The sequence below is a fragment of the Panthera pardus genome, unplaced genomic scaffold (genome assembly GCF_024362965.1).
Source record: "Panthera pardus isolate Hobbes unplaced genomic scaffold, ASM2436296v1 HiC_scaffold_24, whole genome shotgun sequence".
Taxonomy (NCBI): Eukaryota; Metazoa; Chordata; class Mammalia; order Carnivora; family Felidae; genus Panthera; species Panthera pardus.
The window spans coordinates 117,155,071-117,181,045 of record NW_026526810.1 but is presented as its reverse complement, the minus strand read 5'-3'; the positions used below and the strand labels follow the sequence as shown (position 1 = coordinate 117,181,045).

The following is a 25,975-nucleotide window of genomic DNA, read 5'->3' as shown; positions in this document are numbered from 1 at the left end:
ATTCTGTTTTAAAAAATACATTCTGAATTGGTAACTGCTCATCTCCTCTACTACTATTACTTTCATCTATCCTCTTGTCTCTGTTTTCTCCTGCTTGGGCTGGTGTAGAAGCCCCCTTGTTTCCATTCTTAGCTTCTTACAGTCTTTTCCCCACAGAATCAGATAGTGCCATGTCATTCTCTCTGAACCCTTCAATGGTTTCTTTATCATCCTCAGAATGAAATGTGAAGTCCTCAACCTACAAGACCCCTCTGATAGGGTTTCTACATGCCCCCTCACCCTAATTCTCTGTCATTCTTCATGTCCACTGTAGGCCAACGACAGTGTTGCTTTTCCACAGCCAGGCACCCTCCTGCTCTTGGACATCTGCACTTTCCATTTCCATAGCCAAGAATTTTCAACTCTGAAAGCAGTTGCGTTGTTTACCCTTATGTCATTCAGAGCCCTACTTCAGCAAGGCCTTATTAACTATCCTAGATAAAATACCCTTTCCTCACTCTTGAGCCCCTTATGTTGTCGTACTTTTTCTTGATAGCACTTTTCATTACCTATCATCTGTCTGTCCTCTGAACAAAATGCAGGCACAGTTTTGATCATTGCTGTATCTATAGTTCCTAGAGCAGTGGCTGACATGGAATAAGGCCCCAAAAAAGTGTTTCTTAAAGAAAGGAATGAATAAATGTTGTCTACTATGTAGTCAGAATTGTATGTAGTAAAATATTCATCTGCACATACCTTCATGTACTTACTATATACCAGGTACTGTGCTGGGGACTAGGGATTTCATGGTACTTACAATGCTGTCTTCACTTTTAAGGGCTCCCATTTTAGCTGAGAAAGAAACGTTAACATCTAATTCACTGAGGGTGTTATTTAAGCTTTGAAATGGGCTTCAGAGTAGCTCAGAGGGGAAATAATTCCCTGTTCTTGATCCTTTGGGAAAATTTGGGTGGAAGAAGTGGCATTTTTGCTGAGACTTTGTGTTTTCAGATCACTGTAGGCATTTCTTTTATGAGTGTGATTCTGCCCCATTGCTTATTGCTACATGATAAGCACTTTACCAATCTGTGGCTGAAATTCTTATTTAAATTCTGACTCACTGTAGTTTTGATTTCAAAATTGTTCTCTCTCATTTTGTGACATGTTAATTATTTTCTTCTCTCTTTTATGTTTGTTACCTGTGGATCACTAATGTTTTTGCAAGGATAAAGTAAACACTTTTCTGTAAGGTTGTGAAAGAACCATTAATGTTACCATGCTGTTAAAAAGGAAATAGATGGAAAAGAATGATGGTCTATTATGGGATTTGTCTTTCAAAGCTGGTTGAACACTATTTGGCACAGCTTGAAATGTGCAAGTCCAAGATATATCATGTTCTCCAGTTTTCTTCCTTAGTCTTTTTCTTGATTTACCTCTTTGCCTCCTGCACCCCTCCCTGCTGATTTTACCTATAAGTCTGTTTTATTAGGCTTTGATCATTTCACATGACACTAAAACACTTTTAACATCTTTTCTGTGGAAAATATCTTTTCCCCCAAAACTCCTTGTAGAAGAGAAGCTGGAAGAGATCTTTTATGTTGTCTCTTTCAACCTTGTACTCACTCAGTACTTGAATTTCTATTAACAGAGTAAACTTCCCATGGATATTATAGACAGCTTACACAAGCCATATTCCCTTTCTTTTATTGGGAAATACTGATAGTGATAGCTGGTCAGATTAAAGAATATTCCAGATTTGATGATATATTTCAGAAGTCTATTTAATGTTGATAAAACAAAAGTTGGTAGGGTAGAAATATTTTCTACATCATAGAAGTAATATGTCAGCTGTTAACATGCCAGCAAAGGCCTTTGGGTTCCTTTGAAGGATGCAGTTTTATGAGATGATGTATAGATATAAGTTGTCCTGAAATTCTTAAAGTCTCATTTCTGTATAATTAACACTTATGTCATCTATTCTTAGGCCTTTTACTTTATTAAGAAAATATTACCTAAGACTATTAATTATTAAATGTTTATAATGTGCTTTCTGTCCCCTTTTACCTCTCCGTTTTCAGTGACCTTTCTTCCAAATCCTCCAATGTAGATAACATATTTTCTTATTATTCACATGTCCTTGAACGAGGTGTATTCTTCCATATATTTTCCTGGATTGATCAATTTGCTTGTAGCTTCCTTATTTCTACTCTCATTGAAGTTAGCCCTCTTGTGATTTTTTTGATCCTCGTTTTTTCTTTTTTCTTTCTTTTTTTTTTTCCCCTGATCATTTGCCCTCTAGGTTCTTAAAGAGCCATTTCTTATTTTCTCCAAAATGGCCATTATGGTCTCTGGCTCATTTCTTTTTTAAGTTTTTAAAATTTATTTTTGAGAGAGAGAAAGAGAGTACAACTGGAGGAGAGGCATAGAAGGATAGGTGAGACACAGAATCCAAAGTAGGCTCCAACCTGAGCTGTCAGCGCAGAGCTGGATTCATGGCTGAACCCATAAACTGTGAGATCATGACCTGAGCTGATGTCTACTGAGCCCCCCAGACACCCTCCTTTCTTTATTTCACCTGTTACTTAAGCATATGTATAGATGTTCTTGTAAAGCACCTGACATTCTGTTTGGAAATAGTTGCAGTTTGCATTATAAGTAAATGCTCTTATTGCTGCTGTGAGTTGCATTTAAGTCTGACGCATTTTATGTTCGTACCATATATGACTACATCTTAAAATATTGTTTAATCACATTTATTTTGCTATGTGTACTTATTTGTTGTTGCCAATATTGTCATCATAAACTGTAACAAATAAGGCTAGCATGGATCTGTGCGAGTCCCTCTGTAGCACCATATGCAAATAGACATTTAATGCCGCTAATGCTATGATGATGAAAAATATCTGTGCTTCTGTTGACTGAACAGCTGCCTGACAATAGACTGAGATTTTCTGAGTGCAGGACTTGTTTAATTTCTACTTTGTGCTTTTCTTGAGGAGTGTAATGTTTCTATCTACATTTTCAGTGAATCTATCCTAGACCATCTGTTTATAAAGCCCTTTTCCATCATTATCAATTAATATTTATTGGGCAGCTACTGAGTGCATAGTGATATTGTGTAAACAGAGACCACTCTGCTACAGATAGACTTATTCATTGACTTGGTACTGTTTTATTTTGATTAGAAAATGGTAAAAAAAAAAATCCAGAAGCATAAAATAACATCCCCTAACTGTAAACAGTGAAAGATGTTGTATATTTACAGGGCATTCTGCTCAAATACAAATAAAACTTGAGAGATTTTAAATTAAATTTTTATAATTATCTGTGATCTTCTGTTTGTCAACAATTCTAACTCAGTTGTCCTGTAATTAGAAAGTCAGATGAAGTGTCATATCTCTCTGGGATTTCTAGTAAAACTGTGAGTCTCTTTTTTGAGAGGAAACTACTCAGATAAAAACAGACCCTCCACTAAGAGCTTTTGCTTTTGGATTTTGAAGGAAATCCTGGAAAGTGCACTTGTTGGGCTCACATTTAACTTTACTTGCAAGATTTTTATTAAGTAAAAGATTGCATAAAAATAAACTCCATTCCAGTAAAAGCAATGGCATTTTAAGGAATAATACTCATTACCATTGTTGCTTTTGTATTAAAGAAGGCAAAAGACTTGTATGTCTTTTCAGCATACCAACTTTGTAGGCAGTGATTAAGATTTTGTTTTGCATATTGGCAAATTTAATAACATATAAAGAATGAAATCTTGACAGTAGTCAGTAGGGGTTTTACTTTAGAGTTATTTTTATAGTCATTGTAGTGGATCTTGCTGATTCATCCAGGATCTCTGGCCTAGTTATTCTTCTATGTGGCCTTTGGCTAAGGTTTAGGGTAAAGACTATGACCATGGAACAGAGCAAAGGGAATTGGCTCTCATGGTGATTGAACCCATGACCTTGGTTGGCTTTGTGGGCACAGGGTGCCTGCCCCAGCCAGTCATAGACTCCATAAATATGGACATAGTAGAAACAGTAAGTTTCCTTTATAGGTCAGCAATAAGTGTCTATCTGTCCTCCCACGATAATTTCTATAAAAGTTCTTTGGATTCCTGAAAAAATAAACACCTTAGCATAAGAGGACAAAAAAGAAAAAAAAAAAAAAAAAGAAGAAGAAGAAAAGACATCTGGGCCATTCTCAAACAGAAGCTTTGAGTTTTATGTTTCAAAACCTCAGGTATCTTTAAAGAATGTCATTAAGGATTACAATTACCATCAGAAATAATACCAATGTACTTAACTACTGATAAATCTTACTTAACTACATGATACTTGATATTACTCTGCCTTTTGAAAAACAGGAATGGTTGCATCTTGTGACTCCATGCACTATGTGCTTACCACTTCCATCTGGAAAATACACATAATTCAACTGGCACAAGTTTTTAGAATTTCCCCCTTACTTTGATATCCCGGAAATCTGTATGGTGTTATAATAGTAATGATTACAGTTGGATTCTCTTTGGACTTTTTCATGTAATTTCTACTTTAACTTATTAAACTTATTTTTTTTTTCTTTTTTGTAGTGGTAGATGTTGGTATAGAACTTTTGTTCCTTGGTTATGGCTGAAAAATAAATTTCTTTGAACAATTTAAGTAAAATCTGTCTGGCTATTTTTAAGTTAGATATTGGTTCAGGGATTTAGAATATGAATGCATTGTTTTCTGCCTTAAAAAGAAAGTTAATTTTTTTTGTTTTGCTTGGTTTTTGTTGGCACAGATAATCCCCAACTGGATGAACTTAAAGGCTAAAATTTTCCATGACTTGAGCTAGTTCTCATGTGGGAGGAATCTCTAACTTGATTTAGGAAAAAACAAAATTTAGAAATTCACAGAACTTGACAGAAATAAAATCTCTGTTAATTTAAGTGAGTAGTACTAGTTCTGAGCAATAAAATCCTGCTGCATTATGCATATATATTCCTTTTCAAAATATGTATTATTCTATTGATGTTTGATGGTTTTAGAGCTGTGATTTAGGTTTCCAAACAAGAATTTTAGAAATAGACACCAGATCTCCATCTTAAAAAAAAAAAGGAGTTAAATGAGTTTCTTATTTACAGTATTCTATACATACTAAGTACTTAGTAATTTTTTTTCTTGATTTGAAATAAAGCAAATGTTCTTAAAGCTATTTAAAAATTTTAATATACATAAATATAAACAACTTTTAACTTTATAGTTCATGTGGTCTTATTTGGCTCAGAATAGCATTATATCGTGAAGCTTAAAATATTTGCTGACTTTTATTTTGTACCTACATGAAGGATTTAATTATAAAAAGCACAGTCAAATGAGCTATAAAGCAATGAAAAGACACAGAGACACTTTAAAGGCATATTATCAAGTGAAAGAAGCCATCCTGAAAAGACTACATACTGTATGATCCCAACTATGTGACATTCTGGGAAAGAAAAACCATGGTGACAGTAAAGAGATCAGTGGTTGCCGGAATTTGGGAGGTAAGGGATGAATAGGTAGAGCACAGAGGATTTTTAGGGCAGTGAAAATATACTATAATACTGTAATGATGGATACATGTTATTCTATATTTGTTTAAATCCATAGAGTGTATGGCACCAAAAATGAACCCTAATGTAAATTACAGGTGATTATAATCTGTCAGTGTAGGTTCATTAGTTGTAACGATGCACTACTTTGTTGAAGGAAGTTGATAATGGGGGAAGTTATGCCTGTATGAAGACACCGGTGTATATGGGAACTCAGTTTCCCTCTCAATTTTTCTGTGAACCTAACCCCCCCCGCCCCCCCAAGGAAAAAAAAAGTCTTTAAAAATATATAGTAAGAGCAACAATTTTCTAATTCTCAGTGACTTGACTTCTTCATTCTTTGTTACTGGGAGGAGAAATCTGACTTGGAAGTTTGTATCTTTTCAGGTGTGATGTTACTGACCTGTTGTTTGATATGAGCACAGTCTTGTTTTTCTATAGTCTGGTTGGTTTACCAGTGAGTCATCTACATGTTCTTGCCCTTGTGACCAAAGGCATGCACTTGTAGCACTGCTGAATGATGAGGATGAGACAGGATAGTTTATGTTCATCATTTTTTTTTTTATTTTTTATTATTATTTTTTTTTTTTTTTACATTTCAGTGGCCTGTGTGGGAGTTATCATAGGACCTTTATTTCATTCCAGCTTCTTCATTCTTACCCAAGCTGACTGGTCCCTTTACAGTAGACAAAGGGCCTTTAATTCCCTATTTGTTCTTTATTTTTGAGTGTGTTATTTTTTAGAGCCTCTTCATAAACATGCCTGTTGTCAAAGTTGTGGGAGCTTTTATGGTCAGATGAGATGTCTACAAACATTTTCCTTTTCTCCTTTCCCTTACTTTTTAAAAGAAAAGGCTGTTCCCCCCCCCCCACCCCCCCGATTTTATAAATAACTGAGAATTCAGAATCATCTACCTTCAAAGAACTACAGTAATATAATACTCAATATGTTAGTCTTTTTAATGGAAATAGGTATACTTAAGGAAAAGAAGAAAAATTGTTGTTATTAAAGATTTAAATGTGCCCCAGGGACCCACTATTAAGGCTCAGTGTTGTTGCTGTAATCTTAAACATGTAAAAGACAGTCTGCATCCTGGAGCAGGGTACCTGATAGCTTTATAGCTAAACTGCTTTTAAGGAAAAAATGAGCTTTAAAAAGCAAAATTACATAATAATAGAAATTCATTGGCATGTGATTTTTTCCCTCTTTTTATAACTGCTTTTACTGGGTCAGTTTTAATATAATTCTCAGTTTCTTGATCTAAGTCAATGGGAAGGAAATCTAGTGTTGCCTTATACGCTTAAAAAGGTAGTAAATGAGTTAAAGTTTGTTATTAATGTTTAAAGAAATATCTTGTATTTTCAATTCAGTTAGTTTTAAAAATCTTTATCTTTGAGTGTTATTTGTGTTTTCAGACTTTTAAAGTGCATTAAAATATATGTATGGGGTCTTAGGAGTTAGATTTTCTTTCTTTGTCTTTCATTATAAACTATGTAATGTAGAAAATAGATTCAGTAGTCTGGGCTAGAATTGCATATGTGTTTATTTGTTTACTGACTGATGGTCTGATGTTCAAACTTAATGACATTTCTAGGTGATGTGGTGGAAACGTAGTAATTTGCTTTGGGTTCTCCTTAAGACCTCACTTTTGTTCCTCTACTGAAAACAATAGTATTTAAGTTCTCACTGATTAAAATTTTCTAAGACTTCTATATCTGTAGAGTAAAAGGAGAAATAAAAAAGGGGGGTGTTAAATAACATTTTGGGCACCAAGTAGAGCTATAATAGAAAGGTATATTATTTGGAAAAGAGATATCACAAGTTAACTGGTCAGATGTGGAAGGTAGAAAGTGAAGAGGAAAGGACATTTTATTGCATATTCCTAGGTAGCCAAAAGAATTAGAGGTTCTTTTATTCATTTATCTCATATATGGAAATTTAGATTTTTAAAAAGTTGACTTTCAGAAGAATTAATGTTTTTATGAGGCATAATTCCATGTACTATAAAACACAATTTGTTTAATTAAAGTTCAGCTTATTGATTTCTATTTCTTTCGCATCAAGTATTAATATTTATACTAATTATAAGAAATGAAGATTAAATATTTCTTAGCCTAAGCATGAAAATAATTTCTCACATTGCCCTTTAAGGGGAATTAATTCTGGTAACTGATAGATCTTTACAGGGGTGGGAATGTAGGGGTGTTGGGTGTGGTTATGAGTTTAAGTTTTCGAAATTGAGAACTGGAAAAGAGGCACACTGCTTTGCATAACCTGGAGAGGGAGATTTAGAAGCCTGTGGGGAAGTTCCAGAAGGTGCAAAGAAAGTAAACAACGAGGGTGGAAAAGATGTGAGGGAACAGCAAATAGCCCAAGAGAATTGCGAGAGCAGCCAGTGTTTGGTGGCTCTTTGATGAGCATACTCCACTGATCTGTAATAGTCTTCTGTAAATTCCAGATCCTAACAGTGTCTTTTGGTTTTCTATGGATTTTGGACTGATACACATTTTTGTTTTATCTTTCATTCTAGGCACTGAAGAAACAAGAAGCTAAAGCAGATGAAAATGAGGGAGCCATGAAAAATAAGCTAAGACAGACTGAAACTGAGAAGAGTCAAGTAAGATTTTGAGAAAGTAACGCTGTTTGGAGCCAGTGATATTTGTTGAGTGTCTTAAAAGTTGTCTCTGGGATCATTTGTTAAGACACAGTGAAGCCTTTATGTTCTGATATGGAATCACTTGGTTTGATGGCTCTGCCATTCTCTGTTGCTTGGTCTGGGAAACGTGTACAGGTCATTTGCTACCTTTTCACCTGGCCACTTCCTTTCTAGAGGCGAGTCGAACTTGGAACATGCAAGGAGCTTGACTTTGCTGAAGGGTTAGGAAAAAGACTTGTTGTTTAAAGGATGGGTATTGTGAATATATTCATTTTCATCATAGAAGATAGGCGTAGGCGCAACCTACAGGAAGAATCCTCTATTCTCATTAGATATTAAGGACTTTTGACATGTATTCATGTCTGCAAACCTATAGAGCCTAGGGCATTAGAATTAGAAAGGAATTTAGAAGATAGATAGCTCTCCTCAGTTTGCAAATGAATAGATTCAAGGGTGAGCCCAATGATAAAATGAAAATTTGCCCCCGCTGTAATATTCTTACTCCATATCACTTTAAAAGTCTACCATTGCTTCCTTGATTTTTATTCGCCAACCTAGTCAAGTTAAATGATGCATCCATGCTGCCTTTCTGGTAAGTGAGTTAGGTCAGGTCATCATGCTTGCCCTTTGGGGGTCGAGGCTGCCAGAATTATCCAGTGGTCGTGACCAGTATGGGCCAAGGTAGATTCTGAAGCCATTTTGACTGAAGTGTGATTCCTTCCTTCTTTATTTCTTCAAAAAAAGAAGACAAGTCAGATAATATTTTGTGTGGATTCTGTGATTGTATACATACCTTATTATTATTTTTAGAATATGGTATTTTATTGGCCACATGTATAATTTTTTTTAAAACTTCTATAACCAGATTTAAAAATTATTTTGAAATAGTTACAGATTCATAAGGTGTTGCAAGACAGAATGTGCAGAGAGGTAATATGTGCCCTTCACCCAGTTTCCCTCAGTGGTAACATTTTGCATAGTTGTCATTCCATATCAAAACCAAGAAACTGATTTGGTACAGTTCACAGAATTTATGCAGATTTCACCAGCTTTATGTGCGTTCATTTGTGTGTGTAGTTCTGTGCAGTTGTATCTCATGTATAGATTCATGTTGCTGTCACCACAGCAAAGATACAGAAACACAATGCCCCATTATGCTACTCCTTGATAACCATACCTACCACCTGGACCATATTTGAAGGACTAATATATAGAAAGTAGTTTGGTCAAGTGAAATAATAATTTAGGATAACTATCACAAATCTAAGCACTTAATAACACCTTAATGTAAATTTGTGGTTTCATAGAACAGCCTTACTGTTACAAAATGCAAACATGTCTAACATATGTATTCTCTGGAATTTTAACAAACATGTGTCCCATCTGTAGGTGTGAAAAAGTAATTTTACTCTTCTCGGTTCTTTGGCTAATTTAATAATTAAGTTGACATAAGACAGGTTAACAGAGAAAAACAAATTTGATTTTGTATGTATAGAAGCTGCATAAAAATAAGAGCCTCAAAGACAGGGAGTTGAGGCTTATATGCCATGCTGAGCTAAGGAAAGGGGATAGAGGTCTGGGGCTTCAAAGGAGAGGAAAACAATTCATAGGAAGATGAGAAGAGCAAATGTTTGGTAAACAAATGTTTGCCTTGTCTTACAGAGAAGTCTTTCAGGTATAAAAAGTTATCTCTGGGAATAGCTCTCTTCCTGGTACAGACTCCCTCTCTAAATTCTTTAATGCAATTAAGGGAGAGGTAAAAGCTTTTCCAGAGTCTGTTGGGTCTTGATTGCCTTCAGCCCCAAAAATCCGTATGCCAAAGAGGCCTAATTTGGGTTGGCACATTCCTCTTCCCTTCACATCCTTTTAGATTTTTCAGCTTGTAGGAAGCTAGGCACATTCAGACTTTGTAGGTATTTGCACACTTTCTGTGAATATTTATCTTATGACTATATTAAGGAAATTTTAAGTATCTTATTCTGAGATTAAATATTTTTAAGTTTTAGGAATGTTACAAATATTGGAAATATTAGGAATGTTAGAATATTATGAATACACAAAATCACCATTTAGATGAAATATACTTTTAGTCATTGGGTCCTCGAGGTTTTTATTCTAATTCAGTTCATATGACATTACATGTACTAAAGAAAAAAAGTGTTTTGGAATTTAGATTACAGTGATTTAGAACTGGAAAGAATCTCAGAGATTGTCTAATACAAAGTCCTTATTTTAGAGATGACAGAAAGGAGACCTAAGGAAAAGAGGGTCATAGTTAATATGGAACTGACTTAGAACTCAGACCCCCTGAGGTCTGGTCTGGTTCACTTTGTTGTTATGCAAATAACATTATTTTCTTGGAAGCATCAATATGTTTTGATAGCAAGATGTTTTCTCCTGTTAGCTGTAAATATCTTCGGAAAACTTTTCCATTTTTCTACTCTTAAACTATACCTATAATAATTTAGTTATTTTCTGCCCCAGTGGACATTTTTCTTTATCCTCTGTTGAAACTCTAGCTTGAACAAGAATTGGAGCTATCTCGAAGGTTATTGAATCAGTCGGAAGGCAGCAGAGAAACACTTCTGCATCAGGTAAATCTATGCAAGCTATGATAATTTGCTTTTAAATTAAATCAGGACTGGGGTCCCTTGGTGGTTCACTCGGTTACGCATCTGACTCTTGATTTCGGCTCAGGTCATGCTCTCGCTGTTTGTGATGTCGAGCCCTGTTTTTGTCTCTGCGCCGACAGCAAGGAGCCTGCTCAGATTCTCTCTCTCCTTCTCGTTGCCCCTTTTTCACTCATGCATGCGTGCTTACTCTCTCAAGATAAATAACCATTTAAATAAACTTTAAAGAATAAAGATAAAAATTAAATTACGATTGAGTCGCCTTTTCTATTCAATGTCTCTGTGAAAGGTAGAAGATCCCACCTAGGTCTAGAAGTTTTTTTTTCCGCCCCCTAAAGAATGTATATTAAAACGCATAAGCAAAAGAAGAAATCCTTTCAGGAAGAGTCAGAGAAACCTAGTACAAAGTACTGGCCCAAGTTCCCACTGTGATAGTGAGTGCTGCTCCAATTTAGGATTTACCTCTCCTAGCATAACCAGTGTAAAAATGAGACTGGATGCATGAGATAAAAATTTCCCAGGAGTTTAATTTTATTCACGGAGGCATTGGGAGAGTGAAGGAAGAAGTAAAATACATTAAACAGACCTTTGCATATTCAAGTTACTTTGCATTATTGTCTTATATTTATGGTTTTCAAGATGCTGCCTGCTCCTTTTAACCAAAGATAAAGCTTAATTTTAAAGCATAGCATTTTGTAGCCCATAAGCCTGTAATGAGAGTTTGGTTCTTCTGCTATTTAAAGTTCAATAACTTGAAGTAGTCATCTTACATTGGATAAGGGCATGTGTGTTTCTAATCGCCTGTCAGTGTTTGGTAGAAACTGCAGTTGTACCTTTTTCTGTTTTGAGGTGTGGCTTGCATAACTCACTACATAGTATGCTAGGTAGGCAGAAATGTCAGGCATCTTCGATGCTCAGAAGAAGTATTACATTTTGACAATTAATGCTAAAAATATATGATAACATCTAATTTACAAAACCTTTAAAAATGTTCACTGACTTTGTTCTGCAGACAGTGTTACAGTGGAATTAATATCAGCAGAGTTCAGGTTTTCTTTTTTTCTAGTTTATATTTGTAGTCATTTACACTCTGATTTATTTATTTATTTATTTTATTTTTTTTTTTTTGGTACTCTGACTTGTGATTTCTGATCTCATCTTTTGAAGTAAGAGATTACCGTATTCAGGTTGTCATTGACTTAAACTGAGTCTTTTTGATACTCCTAATTTGCTTAATGGTCACTGGAGACATACCTGCTATGCGTTAGGCAATTTGCTAGTCTTTAGAAATACAGATTTATAACATAGTTCCTGACCTCAATGAGTTTATAGTTTATTCAACAGCATTTATTTCTCACTTATTTTGAACAGTACTTTGATATTATAATATGCTAAATTGTGATCTTTTCACTTGAGTTTACCAGTCAATAGGTCATATTCACATGAAAGAGAAGGAGTAAAAAATATAAAAATGATTATGTAGGTGGTTTCGGTTAATAGTGGTGGAGTGCACTGAGTTCACAATAAGGGATTTTTGGGGTTTTTTTTTTTTTTGTTTGTTTGTGTGTGTGTCAAATTCTTTGTCCCGATAGACACACAGAAGGGGAAAAAGACATTCATTCTCTGTGGAAGTAATGGGAGAAATAAAGAAAAGGAGCGAGAGACTGTTCCACTGTGCTTGGCATAACAAGGAGGTTAACTGGGCTTCAGTTTGTGCTGACAGAAGCCCATGAGAAGTAATTTTTTTCCCTAGAAAAAATAATATACAATAATTTGTGAGTTCATTTATTCTTTTCCTGCACTGAAAACTGATACAAGTTTCATTTTTGACTATACGTGTTTAGGTAGAAGAGCTCCGTACACAACTTTTGAAAGCAGAAGGTGATCGAAAGGGTTTACAGCATCAAGTGTCTCAGATTTCCAAGCAACAGTCAAACCATCAAGATGAACAAGGAGATGACTGGAGGTTTAGGAGAGGTACAATTGTGATTTGCAAATGTGTGGGTTGTTTTTGATCTTCCTTAAATACTTATCACTTTCAGAATTGCATTTCTTACATTGCGCTCTTGTCATCTTATTTCTTGATCTACAGGTTTTCAATAAGCTAATCATGATTTAGCATCTAGTTTTTAAAAGCAGACTGTGTTTTTTAGTTTTATGTTTATAGCAATATTAAGCAGAAGATACAGAGATTTTCCCTGTGCCCCCAGCTGCCACACATGCATAGCCTCCCTGCCCTCCCCACCCCGTATCAACTTCCCCCCCACAATGGAAGTATGTTTGTTATAACTGATACCCCTGTCTTGACACATAATTATCACTTGAAGTCTATAGCTTGCATTAGGATTCACTCTTGGTGTTGTGTATTCTATGAGATTGGACAAAAGTATAAATGACATTTAGGTGCCATTACTATATCCTAGAGTAATGTCACTGTCTTCAAAATCCTTTGTGCTCCACCTATTGATCCCCTTCTCTCCCCAGCACTGGCAACCACAGATCTTTTGACTGTCCCTATAGTTTTGCCTTTTCCAGAATCTGATATAGTTGAATCATACAGCCTTTCAGATTGGCTTCTTTCATTTAGTAATATACCCCAAATTTTCCTCCATGTCTTTTCTTGGCTTGGTAGCACTCTCTCTCACCTTTTGTTTTTGTTTTTGTTTTTGTTTTTCTTTTTTTTAAAGCATTGTCTGAATGTACCACAGTTTGTTTATCCATTCACCTACTGAAGGCCATTGGTTGCTTCCAAGTTTTGGCAATTATGAATAAAGCCACTGTAAACCAAACATCTCTATATAGATTTTTGTATAGACATAGTTTTCATCTACTTTGGGTAAATACCAAAGAATATAATTGCTGGATTGTATGGTAAGAGTGTATTTAGTTTTTTAGAAATCATCTCAGCTGTGTTCCAAAGTGGCCTTATCATTTCTTCATTTCCACTGGTAATGAATGAGAGTTCCTGTTCTTCCACATTCTTGTCAGTATTTGCAGTTGTCCGTGTTCTGGATTTTGGCTCTTCTCATAGGTTTGTAATGGTAGCTTGTTTTAATTGTATTTTCCTGATAACATATGATGTGAAGCATCTTTTGTTACTCATATTTTCCACCTCTATATCTTCCTTGATGAGATTTTTGTTAAGGTCTTTGGCCCAGTTTTTAGGTGGTTGTTTGGCTTCTTGTTGAATTTAAGGAGCCCTCTCTCTTGATTATTTTATATAACAGTCCTTTACCACCGTGTCTTTGTGAATAATTTCTCAGTTTTTTCATTCTTTTGACAGTGTCTTTTGCAGAACTGAAATTTTTAATTTTAATGTAGCCCAGCTTATTAATTATTTCTTTCACGGAGGATGACTCTGCTCTTGTCTCTGAAAAGTCCTCGTCAAACTCAAGGTCATCCATAATGTCTCCTATCTTCTAAACGTTTTATAATTTTGTGTTTTATGTTTGGATCTGTGATCAGTTTTGAATTCCTATAAAAGGTGTAAAGTCTGTGTCTAGGTCCTTTTTTTTTTTTTTGCTTGTGGATGTCCATTTGTTCCAGCACTTTCTGTTGAAAACAACCTTGTCTGCATTGTATTGACTTTACTTCTTTGTCAAAGATCAGTTGACTGTTTTCATGTGTGTCTGCTTCTGGGCTCTGTATTCTGTCCCATTGATCTATTTTTTTTTTTTTGCTACTGCTACAGTGTCTTGATTATTGTAGCTTTATAGTGAGTCTCGGAGTTACATAGTGTTAGTCTTCCAACTTTGTTCTTCTTCAATATTGTATTGGCTGCTCTGGATCTTTTGCCTCTCCATATATCTTTAGGATTAGTTTGTTGGTATTTACAAAATAACTTGATGATATTAATTTGGATTATGTTGAATCTATATATTATGCTGGGAAGAACTGCTATTTGGCAATATTGAGTCTTCCTATCCATGAATATGAAATACCTCTCCATATATTTCATTCAACAATGATTTCTTTCATCAGAATTTTTTAGTTTTCCTCATACAGATTTTGTTAGATTTATATTTAAGTGTTTCATTTTTTTTTTTTTTTTGGATGTGAATGTAAATGGTATTATGTTTTTAATTTTAAATTTCCCTTGTTTGTTGCTGATATTAGCATCCAATTTTTTTTTTTAATTTTTTTTTTTAACATTTATTTATTTTTGAGACAGAGACAGAGCATGAACGGGGGAGGGGCAGAGAGAGAGGGAGACACAGAATCGGAAGCAGGCTCCAGGCTCTGAGCCATCAGCCCAGAGCCTGACGCGGGGCTCGAACTCACGGACCGCGAGATCGTGACCTGAGCCGAAGTCGGACGCTCAACCGACTGAGCCACCCAGGCGCCCCAATATTAGCATCCAATTTAATGTCTCCTCTGCTTTATTTTTAAACCCATTTCAGACTTGCTTATCATGGGGCTTTCAGCCAGAAAGAACCAGCAAAGCTGGTAGCGGAGTTTCTTCCAAGCTTCTTATTTCCATGCCTGTGTGTGTGTGTGTGTGTGTGTGTGTGTGTGTGTGTGTGTGTATACACTTGTCCTTGTACTTATATTGGAAATACCCCTATGTTTTCACTTTCTTTTATTCCAATTTTAAATATTTACAATTAAAATTAAGATTTTGTCTTTTTTTGTTACCCAGATAACAGTGACAAAAATTAATCATCTGGTAGAAGTGGTCATGAACCATATGACTGGCTTTTTCTTATGTAGATTAGGAATACTTTGTGCTTGAGAAACGTTAGAATACCTTTTTAGTGGTGGTGTTGATTTAGGTTGTGGAATTTAATGAGTCTGGATGTATTTCTTTTTGGAAGTTCACTTGTAACAGAAATGGTAATACTGAAATTTTATAATGGTTTCTAATAGACTAGTCCAGATTGTTCAGCTGTAAATTATTTTAGTAATGAGGCTTCCTACTCAAATGTCCATATTATTGGAGAAACTCTTGTAAGCATTTGGTGTACTATCAAATTCAGGGAAGATAAATATTTGCCCAGATTCCCCACACATAACTCAGTATGTTGCCTAAGTAAGAATTTCCACATTGCCAGAAAATCTTCACTAGATGGCAAATTCTGACATACCTATCCTAACATAATTGCATGCCATTAAGTTCCCTTAAGTTTCATGTGATGTTATAATTGAAATATATTTTGACATCAAATATTTTAAAATTTATTTTTAAAAGTAAACTCCTAAGGTTTTCGATTATTCATCACATTTTCATAAGGATGTACACAGGAACTCTTATTTTGTTTGGAAAAAGACTCTGTGGAACATGTTATATGTTTCCTTGCCTTATAAAAATATAGTTATTTTTGGTATAAGTCTTTGAGGACTAAAAGAATCTCCCATTTTCTTAACTGTTTATCAGGTTTAAAAAAAATATGTAAGTTCTCTCATCAGTATAATAGACTTCTTCACCTTCTCTTAACAGTTCTAGAGTTTTCATCTTTATAGAATTCTTGTATTACTTTTAAAAATTCTGCATAAGAAATCACTCATTGTCTTTTATCCAGATAGCCAAGTCTAAAATACAAAGAACATCCAAATTATTCCTTCTCTTCTCCATCTTCTTTGTCCCTATTTATAGATCCTGATATTTCTTGAATTTGGCCCATCTTGTTCTTTATTCCCACTACCCCAGTTTTGGCATGCTTCGTCTCATTTGTATTACCCTCTTAATAACTTGTTCTAGTTCTCTGTAACCTGTCTTCTATACTTCTGCTACTAAAGGGATGCTTTCTAGGCCACAAACCACTCATTTTACTCTTGCTTAAAACCTCTTGTCCTAAGTTATTGACCTTTTACTGCGTACAAGGCACTTTGCTACCCATTGTACATTGTCTCCTCTATGAGAAGGGTACTAGTCTTTTTTCCATTTTAATGATTTAAAAAAAAAAAAATGAAGAAGAAAGAGATTGAGTACGTTGCCTAAGGTCTTATTGGTGGGAAGTAACAGACCCAAATCTTTTTCTCCCCAAACTTGAGTTTGTAAAACTGCTCTCCTGTAGTGACCCATTATGTCTGTAGCAAGTGTTTTCAAAGTGTAGCATATGAGACAGTCTTCTGGGTTTGGGAGGAGAGTGTTTATAGCACTATTTATATTTTACACCTTAGGTTTTAAGTATTTTAATTTTGCTAAATGTTTCATTATGTATGTATGTGTGCCTAGCTATACATATCCATACCAATTTATATGTGTCTAGATTATGAAATTTATCAAATTATTAGGTCTCACATTAAACTTATATGTTTCATGAAATATGTATTATGGTAGTGCTTGGGTGGCTCTGTTGGATGAGCATCTGACTCTTGATTTTGACACAGATCATGGTCTCACAGTTCATGAGGTTGAGCCCCACATTGGACCCATGCAGTGCAGAGACTTCTTGGGATTCTCTCTCTCTGCACCTTTCCTGCTTGATGTGCACTTGCTCTCTCAAAATAATAAATAAACTAAAAAAATATAAAATATATATTATGTATATGTATTTACACGTGTATTCATATATATTAATATCTCTATATTTTATATACTATATATTCCTGTTACTTTATCTATATACACTAACATATATCCTGAAATGCATGTCTATATATAGATAGACACTCTGGAGGTATGTGTTATATATACATACGTATGCATATATACATATCTAAACATAAAATTTAAAATATATATTTATAAAATAAAGACATTTACACATAAACAAATATTGCGTATTTTCACATTGGAAACCGAGCAGGGGTGGGCAAAGTATGCCCCAAGGGGCAAATCCAGACTTTTGTAAATAAGCTTCCTTGGAATATAGCTATTCCCATTCATTTATTCACTGTCTAGGTTACTTTTGCAATACAATGGCAGAGTTGAGTAGTTGTAACAGAGATCATAAGGCTAAAATATTTACTATTTGACCCTGTACAGAAAATGTTTGTGAACTCCTGGTCTATGGGATAATTTCTAAGCTCCCTAGCAATGTATAAACACCCTGCTGACTCTCCCCCTTCCCTTGCTCATAGGTGGTAGCTATGTGGAAGTACTGTTTGCAGCTACCTCAATATTAAATCCATTATCGTACCTCTGTGCTTTATGGTGCTTCCTTTCCCTGAGTTATCACCCTAGCTCCTTTGCTTGGTGAAATTCTGTATTCATTCTTTAAATCCAACTTAGTTTCCAATTCTTCCTACTCCAGTTTTTCAACAAGATAGAGTTAATCACTTTATGTAAAACCTTGGTTTGTGAGCATAAATCATTCCAGAAACATGCTTGTAATTCAAAGCACTTGTATATCAATGCGAATTTCCCCATAAGGAATATTGGAAACTCAGATAATTTGTTCCACAACCCAAAAATATTCATATAATAATGATTACAATACTGTAATATAATACAAAATAACACAGAAAATACAGAATATAAAGAAAAATAACTTAACCTGCATTTACCTTTGAAAACCTTCGGGGCTGGTTTGTGAGGGAGACCAGAGAGGAGGGTTACTGTGTAGGACAGCTTTCCCTATCACTAATGGAATCACTGCTATCTATTGGCTCAATGGAATCTTTTTCTTTTTGTGCACTTTTAACAAGGAACCTATCCAATGACCTAGAATGAAGCAAAGCGTTCTTAAGCTTACTCTTGTGTGGAAAAGCAAAGGACTGTCCATAGGGACTTTGAAATGACAAAAAACTAGTGCCAGTTGTGGGCACCTTCCAATGTTCTGAAAAATCACTCATTTCTGCCAAACACTGTGGTCTGATACTGAGCATCCAAGCATGGGAGAAGATCACCCACAATCCTGCAGTGAGCAAGTGAGCGAGCCAGCGAGCGAGAGAGAACCATTGACTCCATTGTGATCATGTGATGTTTGACGTCACGTACTATTAGTATTTTTTATCGAGATAAAGTTTATTAGAAATGTTTGCTCACCTTGCAGAACACTCTCAGAACAAGTTACTCACATTCCAGGGTTTTACTGTATTTCTTTCTGTGTGATAACTGTATCTGTAAAATCTGTATAGTATCTGTTATTACTTTTATTGTATTAAAAATTCCTATATATTTTCCATTCATGTATCCACATTCATCCAAGATGTGAAATTTTGAACAGTGTGATTGATATCTCTCAGTTCAGATGTGTCTTGTGAATGATGTATAAATTGAATTTGCTAATGTTTCCTTCCCTTTTCCTTTCCCAGAAAGGAAACTACTGGAAAAACAGTAGTTTTAAATTGGTAGTAGATGTTCTAATTTTTGGTATCTTAGACTCCAGGAAGTACTTTATTTATATGTTTTATTTCTATTCGTGGAGTGTAAGTTCATTGTCAAAGGGTTTTTATGGTATTTATCTTTGAAGAAGATGGTACGACAGTGTCTTGTGTGTCCTGGACCAAGTGTGCTGAATTAAATGCTAAGTCTGTGTATATTGTTCAGTGATGATAATTTCAGGTAGTAGTCTCCAGAATTAGTAAATTAGTTAGTGGTCCTACACAATCAGAGATTTAACAGTATCATTTGTTTATTTTGCAAGAAATCATCATTTTGTGTGTCAACTTCAGTAACCTTCAGCTGATGTAGAACTTAGCTGAAAACTCTTTCAGTATTTCTGTATTATAGTTTAGAGGTAGGGATGTAAAGAAAGTTAAAGAAAAAAATATATAGGATTTTCCTGAACTCAGTTCTACTAGAAACCTGATACCAACTCAAGTTTTAGTATCACAATGGAATAATACTGGATAACACATCAACGTATGCATTTTAGAAAACTGAGTGAGACTTGAAACAATAGACTCGCAAATTCTGAACAGTCTGTAGAGTGACAGTGTTAATAAGTGGATTGTGTTAGCTGGAATTTTCGAACGTCAAGGCTTTGTACCATTTGAAAGTACATTCTCCTGTGAATGAAGAACAATCATCAAGCTTTACATTTTCTCTTTTAAGGGGTTGAGCGGGAAAAAGAGAATCTGGAGAAGCAGATGTCAGATTTGAGGGTGCAGCTGAACTTCAGTGCAATGGCATCTGAGTTAGAGGAAGCGAAGCGGTGCATGGAACGAAAAGACCAGGAGAAGGCACATTTTGCAGCGCAAGTAGAGGTGACTTTGCTATTTTCAAGCTGTATTTGAAGGACATTAGTTTCGTTTCATAGAATTGCTTAATGAAGTTTTAATGTAAAGTTTGTGATATTTTATGAACTGGTTTGGGTAAACATAACATAAAGTTATATAGATGACTATATATAGAAATGTCTGTAGATTCATTTCTCTTTCATTTGGACCTTAAAGCCAGGAACCTATTAAACTTGGCAGTATTTTTGTTCTAGTAGCAAATTGAGCCCTTCCTTCAGACAGAAAGTACCTTTATTTGAAGGAATGGTGAATTATCATTTATTTTGGGGGTGAAACTGGAAGACGGCACAGCAAAGAGGGTATTATTGGTATTTCTTCTTTGGAACCATGAATGTTTTTAAATCTCTGCCTACTGTGGAAGAGGTGGAATTATACTGCCTCCATTAATTTAGGGTGTGTGGTAATCATGAATGAGGTGTAAGTAGGTAGCTACCTTTCCCCATTTGCCTTTTTTTTTAAATGTGTATTTATTTTAGAGAGAGAGAGAGAGTGCGCACGCGCAAGTTGGGGAGGGGCAGAGAAAGAGAGAGATGTAGATTCTCAGGCTCCAGGCTCTGAGCTGTCAGCACAGAGCCTGACACGGGGCTCAAACTCAGGAACAGAGAGCTCATGACCTGAGCCAAAGTCAGACGCTCAACAGACTGAGTCACCCAGGTGCCTCCCCGCCGTGGCCTTTTATCTAGCGTAGACAGGGTAATTATCTGAAAATATTAAAAATCAAAAGAAAGAACTTCATAAAAAGGAAATGTCTTAATTCCAATTATAATTACGCAAATTAGATCAGACATGGATGACACATTTAGAAATAAATATGTATCAGCCCTCCCTTTATATCTGTTTTTTCTTAGTGGAGTTGTATTCCAATTATAATAAGGTGCCATATTTGAAGAATTTTCTAAACTATAATGAAAGGTAGAAAATTGGTGTTGAAGATATCAAACTTTATATAACCCAAAGGAAATATTTAATGTTATGCTAGTCTGAGTTTCTTTTTCATCTTGGAAAGACGCATTTTCTTCATTTTCATCAATGGAAAAATGTATTTTAGATTTGCTTCAAGATTCAGATTGTAAAGCTGATGGAATACATACTTTTTACAAAGCCCTTTACATGTATAATAAATACTTATCAGAGACATTATGAGAGCAATTGTAATTTAGGACTTCAAAAGTTTGCTTCACAGGTATTGTTTTAACCCTTGATCCTGTTGGCAAAAGTGCTAAAATATTATTTTGCCAAAGTTAAGTATTAAAAAAAAAAACCCTATACTAGTAAATATCAAAGGTAGAAAAATTCCTTGGCTAACCTGTTTATAACCACATATTGGTCTGTCCTTCTTCCCTTCCTTCCTTTTCATTGTTTGATTTCATTTACCACTTGCAGAATCAGTTGAAAAAAAATCTCACATAAGCATTTAAAAAATTACTTATAATAACCTAATAATGCCCTTATTCAAAGAGCCTGGCTTTCCCCTTGCCCTAACAATAGATCTTTTACATTTTCACCTGGATTAGGGAAAGGCTTGGAGTTCTCTTGGATTAGTTTGGGTTAATTATACAGGTTTGGATGTGAAAGACAATTGGACAGAGAGGTTGAGCATTTACTCACATATTAAACACTTAATGACTGTCTGTTACATGTCAGGCACTATTCTAGGTGGTGGTGACATGGCAATGAACAAAAGTCAGGCAGATTTCCCTGTCTCTATGCAGGTGACATTCTAAAATTGATGAAAAAAGTTCTTTGGGTTTGTCTCAAGTCTAATTCAAATTTATTTCGGAGGATGAAAATGTTTTTTTCCCTGTTACCATTAAAACGGTATTACAAAAAGATACTGTTTTTTTCTGGAAGAAATTCCCATTAACCAGTTTTTATTTTCCTGACATTATTTTTAACAATAAAATAATTAAATTTATAACCATTGTTTTAGATTAAAAAAATTTTTTTAATGTTTATTTTTGAGAGAGAGAGAGAGAAAGAGAACACCACATGAACAGGGGAGGAGCAGGGAGAGAGGGAGACATGGAATCCGAGGCTCCAGGCTCTGAGCTGTCGGCACAGAGCCCAACATGGGGCTCAAACTCCTGAACCACGAGATCTTGACCTGAGCTGACGTCGGATGCTTGACCGACTGAGCCACCTAGGCGCCCCCCACCGTTTTAGATTTTATGACATTTCTGATTATGGCTTATTTTTCATACCTTGTGAAGGCCCTTTGAATATCTTTATTCCCAAGCTATTCTCAGAATGACATTTAGTGTAGACTTTGTGAAGGTATTGGTCATGGATCACTCAATGTAACTTCTAACAGTCATTTTATTGAAATTTAACTGAAAGATACTTAGTCTCTATTTTTCAGATATGTTTGATAGCATTTATTTTTCAAAAATATTTGGTGTTGCCTTATACCATTCTGTAAAGAATGGCTATTAATCCTCTTTAGTTCCTTTTTAGAAAGCAAATACGAATAAGACAAGATGCTCAGAATGTGACTGTTGGTCAGGCCCCCAAATATTTGCATAATACTCTTTCTTTTGGCTTGTTCAGTCAGTAATCTCTCTCTTTTTAATGTTTATTTGCTTAATTTTGAGAGATAGGGACAGAGAATCCTAAGCAGGTTCCACGCTGTGAGCACAGAGCCCAGCTTAAGGTACTTGATCCTAAGAACCATAAGATCATGACCTGAGCTGAAATCAAGAGTTGGATATTCAACCGACTGAGCCACCCAGGAGCCCCTAATCTCTTTCCTTCCTGAAGCCTTCTTAGACTCTATTAGCTGCAAGTGATAATCCTTCCTTCTGTACCTCATCCTTTTGCTCACATCACTAATGTTCTTATGGCACCTTTCTCACACTGCCTTAAAGTAGTCTGGGTAGATGTCTTTAAAATTTCAAAATGAGTTGAAATGAAGGAGAAAGGGGACTGCATTAGAAAGTTGCCCTGTCAGTAAGACAAATCTGACCTTGATGTCCTTACCTTGGTGAACACCTCATGTTTCAAGATCTTGTCCTCACATCTGGAAACTTGAACTTTCTGTGTTCTAGAATTAATGTGACCCAGGAAACTGGTTCATACTAATAATGAAATTTACTAGAGCAGTGTATAAAAGAGTGCCAGCTCATTCATGTACCCTCTGGGGGTTTCTTTATGGATGTTTAAACACTGATCTCTTATGCAGGGCACCAGTCTCCCAGTTTTCTATATCTAGGTTTTAGAAGGTTGAATCAGTGACCGAAAAGTTGCTTGGTGAATACAGTCAGAGAATGATGTCTGAAGAACTGTTTGTTCCTGGCTATTGTAAGGCTCTCTCACCCTTTACCTTTCTTTACCATAGTCCTTGTAACCAGAGACCTGTTTATTTCCTTAGATTCCTGTCTTTATTTCTGGAGTATGTTGAAATGCCCCCACCCCCCTTTTTTTTTGTCTAACAGTCTTCTCAGCTTCCACTCTGATGCTCAACCTTCTGTTTGCATTTTCTTCTGATATGTTGCGGTGCACAGATTTTGCTCTGGGCTGTTTACCAGTATGCATTGATGTTGTAATTCAAACTTGTGGCATTCTGGAAGCCACTTATGAATTAAATACTTATATCTTTTTCAAATCATAAATGAGTATGGGTTAAGAACCAGGTCTTGTCTCTATACTCCTTTGTGCCCTTGACAGTGTCTTACCCATATTAGTTGCTAAGTTAGTATTTGTTGACCAAAATCGTAAATTATACAGTATTTTTGTGGTTATTTTTTAAAGCTAACATTTGTTGTCTGGTCATTTTTTAAAAGCAAGTTAAGGGTGTCTGGGTGGCTCAGTCGGTTAAGCGTCCGACTTCAACTCAGGTTATGATCTCACAGTCTGTGGGTTCCAGCCTCTCATTGGCCTCTGTGCTGACAGCTCAGAGGCTGGAGCCTGCTTCAGATTCTGTGTCCCCCTCTCTTTCTCTGCCCTTTCCCTGCTCTCTCTCTCTCTGTCAAAAATAAATAAACATTTAAAAAAAATAAATTAATAAAAGTCTGTTAATTTCTGGAAGAGTTGTCAGTATTCCAGAGGACCTTTGCTCTTTCTTACTGATGGCGTCAGTTTTTGTTGATCCAGAGTACACATTTTAAGCAGTTGTTTCACACAGGAGAAAAACAGGGAAAACACCTTGTAAAAACCGGAATGAAAGGTGCATTTAGGTTTGCATAATTTACCTTTAAAATTATACCTAAAACCTTAAATCTGTATATGCATAGAAAATACTAAGTACGTTTTTTTCTTCTTCTAAACTTGAGTTGAACCTCATTAACCTTGATAGGCTATTTGTATTCATAAGAATTCCAAGTATCCTTGATCATTGATTCCCCCTGATTTAATCTCAGCCTCTATCTTCCATCAACTTACTTTTCTTGAAAAAAAAAAAAATTTGACTTTTAAATTCAATGAGGAACTTCAAAGAAAGGGGAAGAAAAAACCCAAGGTGCTGTACATAATTTAGATTAAATGTTGAAAGTGATAATTGAGTGACAACTGACATGATTATTCATTAGCAGAAACTTGGGACTGTAATGCCATAATTTACTTTTAAAAAGAGGATAGTGGAAAACAGGAATGATAATCAATAATAACTTTTCTTTTTGATGATTAGTACATTAGGAACAGAAGGAAGGTTGTTCCTTTTAACGCACTTTTAATATAAACTCTTGATTCTTGGATTTCTTATACAAAGCTGGCTACTTTACTATGTACTTTGCTATAGTGTTATACAATACTATACAATATTACTTTTTTTTTTTTAATTTTTTTTTTGTTGTTTTTTTCTTATTTTATTTTTGGGACAGAGAGAGACAGAGCATGAACGGGGGAGGGGCAGAGAGAGAGGGAGACACAGAATCGGAAACAGGCTCCAGGCTCCGAGCCATCAGCCCAGAGCCTGACGCGGGGCTCGAACTCACGGACCGCGAGATCGTGACCTGGCTGAAGTCGGACGCTTAACCGACTGCGCCACCCAGGCGCCCCGACAATATTACTTTTAAACCCTTCTTAGAGATCTTAATTGCCCTGTCTGTAATTTCTACTGTTCTTTTTTATCTGAATAATTTATTCCTTATCTAAGTGCTTGTTGTAAAATAAGGTATTATCTGAGTACTAAGTAGTACTTAATGCATAGATTATAAAGAAAACAAATATTGACAGCAAAGCTTTATAACAAAGGCTAAAATTGTTGAACCTAGTGGAGAGGAGATCTGTCTTTGTTATTAACCAAATTCACTGACAGTGAAACAGATTGCTAAGTCTATAGATGCTCTGCACTCCAAGTTCTTCATAAAGGCAATTACTGGCAGAGATGCCCTACGATAAAAACTCTAAAACTAAATAAACCTTGACACTTTGAGGAAGATTTAGTTTCTCAAATCTTACACCTATATGGGATAATAAAGGAATTCTAGGAGCTGTGAAGAGAGGCAGCTTTTACATTTTCTGTAACTTAGAGTTGCGTGAATATTTCCATAAAGCTAGAAAGTAACAGTGGACCAAATATTTTAAGTTTTCTTTTAAGGTATCACCAGTATTTGCTGTAGTTTATCATTTGAATACGGTCAGTAAAACAATAATTTGGGAATAAAAGTGTCTATTTTCAAAATCTTTATTTTCTGAAGTCATGGTATCTGTTTCATGTATTTTATGTATAAAATACATGTAAATTTCATGTAGTTTATGTATATATTGACATAAATTTCATGTATTTTATGTATATATTGAATATATATAAATTGAAAAGGCCTCTTTGTATATGTCTGTGGCGTGTGTGTGTGTGTGTGTGCGCGTGCACGTGCATGGACATAGTTGCATGAAGTTGGCGGGGAGAGAGGGAGAAACATTCCTCACAAAATAAGTATTGATAACTTATGTTAGTTATCGATTTGATATTAAAAGCAATTATAAGGATAAAATATACCTTTGGGGATAATTATTGAAGGACTTAACTATGGAAAAATACGTGATATCAAATGAATAAGGTAACGTTTTTGCAGAATCTAATTTATAGTT

The 25,975-nt window shown here is 35.3% G+C and overlaps 1 protein-coding gene across 7 annotated transcripts in view; it reads left to right on the top strand.

Annotated features, from left to right (window-relative positions):
• The window catches only part of CEP128 (centrosomal protein 128), a 383,316-nt gene that overhangs the window by 70,498 nt on the left and 286,843 nt on the right, over positions 1–25,975 (top strand). For all 7 annotated transcript variants that reach the window (XR_008417279.1, XM_053889680.1, XM_053889682.1 and 4 more), the window contains 4 exons: positions 8,070–8,156; positions 10,715–10,789; positions 12,670–12,802; positions 19,767–19,918. Coding sequence is in view for 6 of the 7 variants with exons in the window: in XM_053889680.1 (XP_053745655.1) it covers positions 8,070–8,156; positions 10,715–10,789; positions 12,670–12,802; positions 19,767–19,918 (447 nt within the window). In the remaining variant the exon portion in view is untranslated. The remainder of the gene's footprint in view (positions 1–8,069; positions 8,157–10,714; positions 10,790–12,669; positions 12,803–19,766; positions 19,919–25,975) is intronic.